The sequence below is a fragment of the Tamandua tetradactyla genome, chromosome 10 (genome assembly GCF_023851605.1).
Source record: "Tamandua tetradactyla isolate mTamTet1 chromosome 10, mTamTet1.pri, whole genome shotgun sequence".
Classification (NCBI taxonomy): Eukaryota; Metazoa; Chordata; class Mammalia; order Pilosa; family Myrmecophagidae; genus Tamandua; species Tamandua tetradactyla.
Window position 1 is genome coordinate 52,498,833 of NC_135336.1, and position 13,234 is coordinate 52,512,066.

General features: G+C 34.3%; 1 protein-coding gene across 1 annotated transcript in view; it reads right to left on the bottom strand.

Moving 5' to 3' along the window:
• EPHA6 (EPH receptor A6) overlaps positions 1 to 13,234 on the bottom strand; it is a 951,964-nt gene that overhangs the window by 232,810 nt on the left and 705,920 nt on the right. The window contains 1 exon segment of the mRNA XM_077118650.1: positions 1,048 to 1,233. Coding sequence (XP_076974765.1) covers positions 1,048 to 1,233 — 186 coding nt within the window.

Sequence of the window (13,234 nt, forward strand, 5' to 3'; positions counted from 1 at the left end):
GCTGTGTGTTTTTAGTAAGTTTTTTACACTTTCCTGCTTCCAAATATTTTAAAAGAAATTTCAATTTTATGAAAGAAAACTGACTCTCAAAGATTTATTTTTATGAGTTTTTAATGTCATTCTGTATTATATTTTATATAATTCATTAGGGAAGGAATTAAGGAGAAATATTGCTGTTGTATGCCCTAATATTATTCAAATAAAACTGAGTATAGAACAATCTGCTTCTTAGAGTATATGACTAATATTGGATTATTTAAGAAATTTCCTTTCAAAGGAATGACCATGATCCTACTATCTTTGTAAAAAAAGGACTTTTACTGCAGAAATTGTAATCCTTTACTTCATTTTTATAAATCATAATAATTTATTTCTAATGGCATTTGTGTAGATGGGTTCTATAAATGATTTTTTTGTTTAAAAGTTTTATTCAAGATAAAGTGCTCGGGCGGGCCGCGGTGGCTCAGCGGGCAAGGTGCTTGCCTGCTATGCCGGAGGACCTCGGTTCGATTCCCGGCCCCAGCCCATGTAACGAAAACGGAGAAACAAAATACAATAAAAACAAGAAAATGTTTAAAAAGATGTTTCCCTTTCTTCCTCTCTTCCTTCCTTCTATCCTTCCTTCCTTCTCTCTGTCTAAAAAAAAAAAAAAAAAAAAAAAAAAAAAAAAGATAAAGTGCTCCACATTTTTACATGAATTTTATTTCTAAAGGGAAGTATTTTACTGTAATGGCCCAAAATATTTAAACTATTCCTTCTGTTAATGATGCTTAGGGAGCTAAGTGAATAACTTACAGAAATTAGAAAGAAATTTGTCCTTGAGTCATTACTTCAAGTTAAATTTGCAATTATTTATTGGTAATATCATTTCAAAGCTATTTGGTGACCAATGCAAACTCTGATAATATCAAAGTTAAATATCAAAACCCTGAGGGGTGACATCAGAAGATATTGAACTGTTATCTCTTTAATGACTGTGCTAATGTTATTACATTTTTCAGTGGCACTGATATATAAAAGAAGCAAGGAAGAAAAACAGTAACTTACTTTTTGTGACAACACCTTCAAGGCGAATAATGTTTGGGTGATCAAACTGACCCATGATACTAGCTTCCCTTAGAAAATCTCTTCTTTGCCGGTCTACGTGGCCTCCTTTCAAAGTTTTGATGGCAACTGGGATCTCTCTTTTCCCTGGTGTTTTCAAACGCCCACTACAGACTTCGCCAAATTCACCTTAAAATATGAACAAAGGTAGTTATTTGTTTATACAGAATATTTATATTACAGAGGAATTTGATTGTAATGGTTTATTTTTACATGGAGATATCTTTCTTAAATATTTAAGTGTGTGATGACAATATGCTTGATCAGAAGCATTTCATAATGACTAATGGGATGCATTTTCATAAGCCATACCACAGGAACTACCATTGATAGATACATCTGCTCTTCTGAGAAATTATGACAAGCAGAATGGGTGATGCTAATGCAATTCTACAGAAAAGCAATCACTGCATAAAGTTTCCTGTTCCTGTTCTCGATACTGATATATGGGCCAAATGCCTGCTCTATTCAGAGAATCCATCAGGCATGTGTAGCGGATTTGGTCCCCTAGACCTGGGGGGTTCAATGACTATTATAAATCATCTGCTGTATGAACATATTGAAAAGCCCACATCAAACTCAACTATAATAAGCAATAAGGTTAAATTACAAGTCACCTTGTTGGAAATACAAAAACAGTATGATAAACTATGGTTCAGCACTGGCTCCACCAGGTAGATGAAATAATTAGCAAATGTCTATCAGCATTTACTATATATACATCCAGTGCTAGGTGTGCTGTGAATTTTAAAAGAAGTATACGGCTTGGTCTCTGTTCTCAGGAGCTTATTATAATCTAGTAGGAAATTTAGAGGAACTCAAGAACCAAGACCCTGTAAATGCTGTATTAATTAAGAAAAGGGGACGATTTGTAAGAGCAGCAGGGGCTGGAAGACTTCTTGGATGATGTGGAATTTAAGCTGGTCCTTGAATGATGGGTAGGATTTGTATTTGTGAGAGAAGCAGGGGAATTAAATAGGGGTATATGGAGGGAAGGAAGGGGAAGAAGACAAAGATTCAAATGTCAGAAATAGTAAAGAATATGATGTGCACATGAAATAAGGAGATAAGGCTGACTATAGGGTTCATTGTGGGAAAGATCAGGTTCTCAGTGCAAAGCAAAAAATTTAACAAAGCATGAAATTCCAGGGTTTTACTTGTTTTAGGGCTATTTGCTTGAATGGACTTAAGAGCATGAGGTTTGCACTGTAACTTACTCATCTATAAAATGAGGATAATAACAAAATCTTCCTTAAGTCCATAATTTTATATCTTCCCTTCTCCCATAAGGATACTGGGAAGATCAAAAGTGATAATACATGTGAAAAGGCTTATAAACTGTAGAGTGCACTTTATATGCTTTAAATTATCTAAATTTTTGGAAGGATGAGAGAAATGAAAATTAAAGTCTCTTCAATTGGTCTATTAGCAGGTCTGGTCAATAGTTGGATGTGATCTAAGTTTAAGTTTAGAGGATCAAATTAAACTTTTGTAGTACCATATATTTTAATTATCTATACTTTCTTTGGACCAATTGTTACAGTTAACTAAGTTCTGACTATATATATTAACTAGACTTTTAGTGTAAGTGGTAAAGTATTTTTTTAAGTAAAAAAAAATAACTAGGAATGAAACAAGACAAATTTGCTTCTTAAAAATTATGTGTACATATGTCCTTCAGAAACAAAAAGCAGTCTAACAAGAGAGTTTGTTCTAGATATGTTAAACAAAGAAAGAAATAAGCAAATATAAAATATTTACTGCACTGTGGTCCCTAGAAAATTCAGTTTCTATGATATTGAGGTTCTACAAATCTTGCATAAGTTTAACATTAATGAAAAGAACAATCTATTTTTACTCAATCATGCTTTCATCCTGTTAGAAGATAGATGCTATGTTCACAGGAAACAGAAGCTATGGTTTTTCAGTTCTCTCTGTAATGATGATATTGATTTTTTAAAAAAAACGTTTTTCTCTGGGGGATATACAGAATGGAAATTGATAGAACTTTCAACATTTTTCTATTGAGGCCTTGAATCTTAAGAGAAAAAAATGTGTTTATGTGTTTAATGTCTGATACATCCACGCTTACCGACATACTTGAAATTCATTCTTAGATCACTGTGGTTTGTTGAAAGGAATATACAGAACAAAACATGTATTTCTTTCATGTTTTGCTTTGGTAAATATGCTAGTATGTATAAAGATTCAGCAATATTTTTAAAACCCTCACCTGCTATAGCCCATAATTCATGTGATTTTTTTGTTGGCATTTTATAGTAATGCAAATACATTTTTGCATATAAGGAAATGAATAGAGAACTCTTTTTGAAATTTTATCAAGACAGGAATAGTGGCAATTTTGTTGTTTGAAATTCATGTATCTTATTAACACCAGCCAGGTGTTCTCTTCATGTCAAGCTTTACATGATCAAGCTATTATCACACTTATTTCATTAATGCTGAATATGGCTGCCTCAATTAAAGATCTGAGACTTCCAGTGCATTCTTTAAGCAAAGTCCAAAAAGTTCACTAACAGAATGTATTAAAGTCCTTATCTGCATTAGGCCTGGATGTATCAGACATAGCAGACAAACAGGAAAAAATATCTTAAATTAAAGGCATAATTTGAAATATTGCCAAAGACTAATCCACTATATGATTGTCATGTGGCACGAGTCAAGGCCCTTATGTAATCATAAGTTATATATACAAACTTTTTAGTCCATAATAACTCATTGACTATAGGAATATGGTGTTAACTACTTTTCACCTTTTTCTAATACCTTGTTGCCATGATTATTACAAAGGAGCACTTAGTGCTTATCATGTCAGGTGCTATTCTAAGCACTAATATATATTTTAATCTTCACAACAAACCTTTGAGGTGGGTACTAGTATTAACTCTATTTTGCAAACAGGGCAATGGAGGCATACATGCTACTGAACTTGTCTAAGATGACAAAATTAGACAGTAATCTGGGTAGAACTGGGATTTGAACCCAGGTCATCTGGCTCCAGAGCCCGCAATCACAGCCATGGTTCTCTGACTTTGGGGCTGTATATCATCGTTAATATTTTCATGTGTTAGTTATCTAAATTCCCAGTTGGTAACAATGGTGTCTTTAAACCAACTATTTTATAGTGTTCAAATGTGTTATCTGTGTGTGGACAGGTGGACTGAATGATAACAGTATGTTAAGGAGTTATTCAATCTAAAATGAAAATTGACACCTAGCTCAAACAACTTGTATGTTAGATGGTTCAGAGAAATTACTATAGTCTAGTTTCAAGAGAGCAAAGAAAATTATATTTTGTCTAACTGGTGTTCTATATTATTGATCTGCCAAGACAGACTTTTCATTGGCTAATGATGCTATCTACCTCCTTGGATGTTGTAAGCCCTGTCTGAACAGGCAATTTTGTTGTGCAATATATAAAGTCATATTAAAATATCAATTTGTATAGGATTTTCCTATATAATTAAATTAAAACTGTAAGGGAAAAGTGAGCATGGTGAGGGACATTCTTACAGTTCTGATATATCATGATCACCTGGAGGCTTTCAGAAATTTTATTCCCCATGCTATGAGATTCTGATACTCCCCTACCTTCAACTCTTTGAGAGTCACTGATGCAGAAATCATGGCTCCTGATAGTTTTTATCATATCCATCAGGTGTGATAAGGTGTTTCTTCACTTATACTTGATGTTTCCCTTGAGAGGAATGCTTTTCACAAGTCCTTCCCTCCTTCCCCTGTCTCCCAGCTCCCCTGACTTTCTCTGCGTGGATGGATCCTTACCAGCAGTAAAGGCTGAACTAGATTTCATTCCTTCAAAATACTTTCCCTGATTAAGCTATCTAATTTACGCTCTAACAACAAATAGATCCTTATAACAGGGGGAAAAATTAGCAAACTCTGAGACTTGGAAATTAGCCTGGCTCTCAGAGCTAGGCTATGTCATTCTCCTACCAGACATAATATCAACCTCAGAGAAAGTTACTCTGAAACCTTGATAAAATGAGTAAAAGCAACACCACTTCATTTATGTAAATACAAGCAATAAAAACAAAGTCACTGCACCATCCCCCAAATACCAACATTCCCTTTTTTTGTGTGACAATGAGTGACTGCTACTTCCTGGCACAAGGAAGAAATACAGACAAATAGAATCAAACCCAGAGCTCAGAAATCAAACTTCACATTTTATGGCCAACTGATTTTTGATAAGGGGGCAAAGACCATTCAATTCAGAAGGAAGACTCTCTTCAACAATTTGGGGTCCCTTCAGTTTCCATATAAATTTGATAATTGGCTTTTCCATTTCAGTGAAGAAGGTTGTTGCAATGTTATTGATATTGCATTGAATCTTGCTTTGGATAGGATTGACATAAACATAGAATGTTCCTCCATTTATTTAGATCTTTAATTTCTTTAAGCAGTATTTTATAGCACTCTGTTTACAAGTCCTTTACATGCTCAGTTAGATTTATTCCTAGATTCTTGATTCTTTTAGTTGCTGTTGTGAATTGAGTTTGTTTCTTGATTTCTTCTTCCAATTGTTTGTTATTGTGTATATAAAGACCACTGATTTTTGGGTGTTGAAAATGTTTCTGTTTTTCAAGAAGCCTTGTTGTATCTTGTCAAATGCCTTTTCTGCATCAATTGAGATGATCACATGGTTTTTCCTTCATTGTGTTAATGTGGCGTATTATATTCATCAAGTTTCATTGTCCAGTTTTGCCAGGTTGCCTCAAACCTGGCAAAACTGGACAAATCTCAATTGATCATGACATAATTTTTTTGTGTCCATTACATTCAGTTGACTAGTATTTTGTTAAGGCTTTTTCCATCTATATCCATAATAGATATTGGACGGTATAGTTTTCTTTTTTCTTGTGGTATCTCTATCTGTTTTTGGTATGATGGTGTTGTTGACCTCATAGAATGACATGGAGTATTTCCTTCTTTTCAGTTTTTTGGAACAGTCAGATCAGAATTGAAGTTAGGTCTTCTTGGAATGTTTGGTAGAATTCTTCTTGAAGTCATCTGGTTCTGGGTTTTTCTTTGTTGGAAAGTTTTTGATGACTGATTCAATCTCTTTACTAGTAATTGGTATGTTGGGATCTTCTATTTTTTCTTGAGTCAACGTAAGTAGTGTGTGTGTTTCTAAGAATTTGTCCATTTATTAGCATAAGTTGTATATAGTATACCCATACAGTGCTTTTTATTTCAGTAGCAATGTCCCCCTTTTCATCTATGATTTTAGTTATTTGTATTCTCTCTCTTTTCTTTCTTTGTCAGTCTACCTAAAGATGTGGCAATTTTATTGATCTCTTCAAAGAACCAAATTTTGGTTTTGCTGATTCTCTTTATTGTTTGTTTTGTTTTCTACTTCATTTCTCTCCACTCTCATCTTTGTTATTTCATTCCTTCCTCTTGCTTTGGTTTTAGTTTGCTCTTTTTTTTCCAGTTCTTCCAGTTTTTACATTAGATCTCTGATTTGAAGTCTTCTTTCTGTTTTAATGTAAGCATTTAGAGCTACAAATATCCCTCTCATTATCGCTTATGCTGTATCTCATAAATTTTGGTATGCTGTATTTTCATTTTCATTCACTTCAAGATATTTCTTAATTTTGCTTCTGATTTCCTCTTTAACCCATTGGTTAAGAGTATGTTGTTTAATTTCAATGTATTTGTGAATTTTTGATTTCTTCCTTTGTATTGATTTCTGGCTTCATTATATATTGGACATAGAATATACATGATTTCATTATATTTAAATTTATTGAGACATGTTTTGTGACCCAAGATATAGTCCATCTTGGGGAATGATCCATGTGTACTCTAAAAGAATGTGTATTTCTTCTAGAAAGAAGGGGTGGTGGCGTTCTATATAGTTCTGATAAGTCTACTTGGTTTAGTGTATCGTTCAAGTCCTGAACTTCTTTACTGATCTTCTGTCTAGATGTTCTATCCATTATTGAGAGTGGTGTGTTAAGGTCTCCTACTATTAATGTAGACTGTCAATTTCTCCCTTCAAATCTGTCATATATTTTGGGACTCTGCTGTTAGGTGCATATGTATTTATAATTGTTACATCTTCTTGTTGAATTGACCCCTTTATCAGTATATGATGACCATTTTTTGCCCCTCATAACTGTTTTAAATTTAAAGTCTATTTTCTCTGATATTAATGTAGCCACCACAGTTCTCTTTTGGTTACTACTTGCATGGTGCATTTTTTTTCATCTTTTCACCCTCAACCTATTTGTATCTTTAGATTTAAGGTGAGCATTTTGCAGACAGTATAAAATAGGGTCCTGCTTTTAAAAAACTCCATTCTTCCAATTTCTCCCTTTTGACTAGAGAGTCTATATTTAAAGTCACTACCGATAAAATGGGATTTTCATCAGCCATTTTGCTATTTAGCCTTTGTAAGTCTTATACCTTTTTTGTCTCTCACCTCTGTTAATGCCTACTTTTGTATTTATGTTTTGTGTATGTGTGTGTGTGTGTGTGTGTGTGTGTGTGTGTGTGTGTGTGTATGTTGTACCATACTGAGTATCTTCCATTTCTATCTGGATATATTTTCATTTTACCATGGGGTTAAAATTTAACATCCTAAATATATAACAGGCATATTTAGTTTTCTTAAAAACTTAACATCAATAGCATGCACATATACTTTTCTTTTACCACTCTGTCCCCCCACCTTTTTTCCTACTTGTAAACACTTATGTCTTTGTACATTATAACTTCCAAAGCATAGATTTATTTTTACTTTTTATGCATTTGTATTTTAGCACCTGTAGGAAGTAAGAAGTGGAGTTATATATCAAACAATACATTACAATAATACTGGCATTTATAATTACCCAAATGGTTATTTTTACTGCAGGTCTTTATTTCTTTATGTTGCTTTGAACCACTGTCAAGAGTCCTTTCCTTTCAGTCTGAAGAATTTTCATTTTCATTGCTTATAGGGCAGGTCTAGTGGTGATAAACTCCTTCTGCTTTTATCATTGAAATTGAATGTCTTAATCTTCCCCTCATATTTTAAAGAACAACTTGCTGGATATAAAATCTTGGTTGGCAGTTCTTTTCTTTCAGTACTTTAAGTATTTCAACCCATTGCCTTCTGGCACGCATGGTTTTTGATGAGAAACTGGAATTCAATCTAATTGGTACTCCCTTGTAACTAATATGTTGCTTTTCTCTTGCAGGCCTCAGAACTCTCTCCTTGTTCTTCACCTTTAATAATGTGAACAATATATAATGGGATGCATTTTCCTTCATGTTTATTCTTTGTGGTGTTCTCCGGGCCACATGGATGTGCATATTCATGTCTTTTGCAAAGTCTGGGAAGTGTTCTGACATGATTTCTTTGAATATACCTTCTGCCCCTTTTTCTCTTTCTTCTCCTTCTGGGGCTCTCATAATGTGTATATTGGGTAAGTTAACGGTGTCCCAGAGTTTCCTAGGCTATATTTGCTTTTTTAATATTTCTTTTTTCTTTCTGCTCCTCAGCCTGACTCATTTTGAGTGTCGTATCTTCAGGTTTATTCGTTCATCTGCCAGCTCAAATCTGCTCTTGAAGCACAACTAGGCATTTTTCATTTTGGTTATTGTGGTCTTCAACTCCAATAGTTTTGTTCGGTTACTTTTAAAAAATTTCTGTCTCTTTACTAAGATTCTCACATTCCTCATTCATTATTTTCCTGATATCCTTTAGTTCCTTCTCTGTATTTTTCCTTTATCTCCTTGAACATTTTTAATTATTATTTTTTTTAAAGGCCTTGTTCAGTGTGTTCGCATTCTCTTGTTCTTTGATGAGGCATTCTGTATTTTTTCCCTCCTCCTTTGGATGGGCATGATTTCCTAATTTTTGTTGTTGTTTGTTTATTTGTTTTGTACTTCTTTTTAATAAACTGTACATTTTCGTATTTTCAAATGTTAACTCTGGATTTATTCCCTGAGATGTCCATGTCTTAATTTTGTAAGCAGCTAGTAGACAGAAAGACAGAGACTTTCTTGAGCTTCAGCCCTCCTATCAGGATGGTCTGTTCAAGGCAAATTCAGTGTTTCCCTGTTATTTGGGGCCTCTGTCTTGTCCTGGGCTTTTCCTTGTTAGTTGTTTTGGAGTTCCCTTGTTTACAGGAGTTTGGTTGATTCCTCTGTTTCCCAGGAGACAGACATCCCTCTCCTGGGTGTGTGAAGCCAGCAGGGCTTTGCCCCACAATGTTTGCCTCTATTGCCTTTTACACTCCTTTCATTGTCTGAAGCTGCCTTTGCTGTCATGGTCACGTTCATGTGTCAACTTGGCCAAGTTGTGGTACCTGTTTGTCTGGTTGGGCAAGTGCTGGCCTGTCTGTTGCAATGAGGACATTTCAAAGAATTAGATCATGATCACGTCCCCATTTGTAATCAGCCAAAAGGGAGTGTTTTCTGCAATGAGTGATGCTTAATCTAATCAAGGGAAGCCTCTTAAGGAGATTCAAAAGAGACAGGCTCTATTCCTGCTTTGGCCTGTGAGCCTCCCCTGTGGAGTTCATCTAGAGCTTCCATTGGAGTCATCTGCTTCACAGCCTGCCCTGCAGATTTTGGACTCTGCATTCCCACGGTCACGTGAGACACTTTTATAAATTTTATATTTGTGAGTGTTCCTGTTGATTCTGTTTCTCTAGAGAACCCTGACTAATACATTTTGCCTAGAGGGCAAGTTCTGGGAGGAGGGGCACACTGGAGAGGGCTTTCCCAAGGCAGCCTTTCCCAGCCAAAACAGGGCCAGAGACCTACAAAGGTAGCACAGATGGGTCCCAAAGTGGCCCTGGGAGGGAATCAAGAAGAGTGCCAAGAACTTCCCCAACAGCTCCCCAAAACTGAGTTTTCCTGTGCTGCCCAGCAAATGCAGACCTTCAACTAACTGTCCCCCACAGCCCCGAGGAAGCACAGCTTCTTTAAATCTCCATGCCCTGCCACCCACTCTGTCTAGGAAGGGCTGAAACAATGGCTGTTGCTGCCTTTGCCCAGAATGGACTGAACAATAGCTTCCTTTAGAGTCTGATCCCCACGATCCAAAGCCTTTAATCACAAGTCATGGTCAGAAGCAGAACTCAGAGAGGAGAAATTTGAAAATGTCACTCTGCTGGCTTTAAAGATGGACAAAAGGACCACAAACCAAGGATTATAGACAGAGTCTAAAAGATGGAAAGGCAAGGAAACAGAGTCTTGCCTGGAGCCTCCAGAAGGAATCACCCTGCCAACACCTGACTTTAGCCCAGTGAAACTAATTCTGGATTTCTAACTTTGAAAATTGTAAAATAATAAATTTGCATTTTTTATGCTACTAGGTTTGTCATAATTGTTACAAAGCAATAGGAAAATAATGCAGTAGCATTACCTTTCCTTGTTCTTCTTCACCTACTGTCACATGTGCCTCCTTCTCTCCATCTTCTTGACAGTGCTTTAATTCAGATCTTTTTATCTGTTCTTGCTCTGACTTTTATTACCAGATTCTTGATTCTTTGTCTGGCTTTGCTTTATGCTTTATTCTGCAGCCAGAATCATTTTAGAAATCAAATCTAATCATTTCACTGCTCTACTTAAAAGCCTTCAACAAGTTCTTACAATATCTAAGAACAAGTCTGAGATCCTTATCATTGATAATAAGACCATCTTTCCTAGTAGCAGGAAGCAATATACTAGGGTGCTCATGAATGGTGTATTGAAATGGAGGGAGTTCAAATACCCAGGCTGCCATTTGGTAGCTGTGTGTTCTTAAGCAAGATGCTTACTCCCTTTAGGCCTGATTTTCTCCTTTTAAAGGGGAATGTGGGTATTAGTAGTATCTACTGCATTGATTTGTTATAGGAGATAATGCATGAATAGCACTTAGCATAGGGCTTGGCATACAGTGAATTCTCAAATATCTGTTCCATTTTAGGCTGGATAATGTCCTCCTTTTAAGCACTATTTTTCAACACACTGAGATAAGCCCTTTAACATTCTATTAATGGCACTTCTCTCATTGTACTGTAATTCTTTGTTCATTTATCTCTCATACTACATTGTAAAATTTTTGTGGACAGGGGTTTTGTCTTATTTCTAATCCCCAAATGTCTATCATAGTGAACACAGTGAGAAACTAACATTTATTGAATGCATGATTTTGAATAGATAACCTCATGGCAGACACCTTCATCAGTTATTAAACCTCAGTGTGAATATACTCACTAAATAATTTCAAGTGCTGCTTGAGAAGGCAACCATGAAACAATATCATTATATGTAAATTCCTGCTCTAGCACAAATAAAGCATTTTGGAATTCAGTCAAGCAATAAAAATGATCAGTATTCACAGTGGAGGGCTTGTGTTTAGACCAGCATAACTAAGAGAAGCCAATGAACTGTCAGCTGTAGTGGTCAAAATGCTTTAAAAAAGGGGAGATAAAGCATCTTTCCAGACATACAGAGACAATAATTTTGATTAGAACAGCCAACAAGTGCCCTGAATTACTATTAAATATGAAATGGTAAAAGTCTTCAATAAAAAACCATTGCATAGCTTTAATATACTAATAGTTTATAAATAAAAGTATAATATTAGATCATTTCATTTTAAGATAAGGAAAATGTGCATAGACAATCACTAACACCTCTGTAGATTAAACCATGATTCAGAATGGTAGGAATTTTAATGTGATCTTCTTTATTCTCAAGGGATAACAGGCAGATGTTCTATTAGAATAGTAAGCATTAAAAAGTTTGTTTTTGGATGGTGCAAGGGTAGCACATTGGTTGAATTCTTGCCTGACATGCGGGAGACTCAGGTGATTCCTGGAGCCTACACATGCCAAAAAAAAAAAGTGTTTTCATGTTAAAACACTATTTTCACTAAGGTGAACTTTGTCTTATGTAAAATTTTATTCAATCAGTTTTGGCTTTTAGAAGACAGCAATCACACTTTAAAAAAATGTTATGCTTTATTTTATATATGAAAAAATGTTTTACACTGAATCCTAGATTGTAATGTATATAAACTATAAATTCTGTTAGTTGTAAGAACCTAAATTCAACAATATTAAAAGGAGAAAAAAATGCATTTTAGGAGCAATGAAATAAATGCTGGACATTTTTTTAATGTAAGATTTACCATTGAAAAAATTATTTAATCACTACTTTTGGCTTTGTTTCAATAAGAATATTGTATAGTGTTTATTGTCCAGTTAGTATAATGTAGTACAGTTATAATAAATTTTAAATTCAGAAGATATTGTCCTATAGCCCATATAATAATAACTCATACAACATTTAATAGTAAAATCAGTTTTTTAAAAAATAATAGAAACCATTGGGATTGATTTCACCATTTTTTAACAATAATGGGTTTGTTAAAAATATTATGTTTCATGTAATATAAACAATGCATATGCTATAATAGCAAGTAAATATAAAAGGTATTAAGCATATACAGTCAAATATTACAAACTGTGATTGTAACTTTGTAAAAAGAAAACAAAATCTTTATGCTTAGGAAATAAGTGAGAAGGTTATGTAGGAAAATGAGGCTGTATTACAGTAGTTATTTGGCTTATGGGTGCTTTCTTCTGTCTGGTTTTTGGTATTGTAAATTTTCTTCAATGCACTGAGAAAGACTAACCTTGGAATGTTTTAATGGTGTATAGTAGGTGAATAATATATTTTGGAAATAATTGTATAAAATATTAAAAGACTGAATAATTAAAACAATAACTTTAAATATTATGGAATACATAATTATTTAGCAACCTCATTACCCACATTCTGGAGAGTTGAAATTTCCCTATACTTATCAAATTCACGTCTTCCAATTGTCATGGAAAAGCAGTAACAACTAATGAGGTAAGAATACATCATAGCATTTAAAATAAAAATGTAAATATAATGAACACTTTGAATTTCTTGATATATATTTTCTATAAGAATATATTTTAAATTTGCTTCTTAACCTAACATAAAATGGAAATTTAGACAGTTGCTAATGCCATTGCATTTTTAAAACTCTAATATAGGGGAATGATTACAAAATTAGTAACATTTCAATATGTGAGTATGAAAGCAAGATCCCTTTCTTCCAAATACTTCT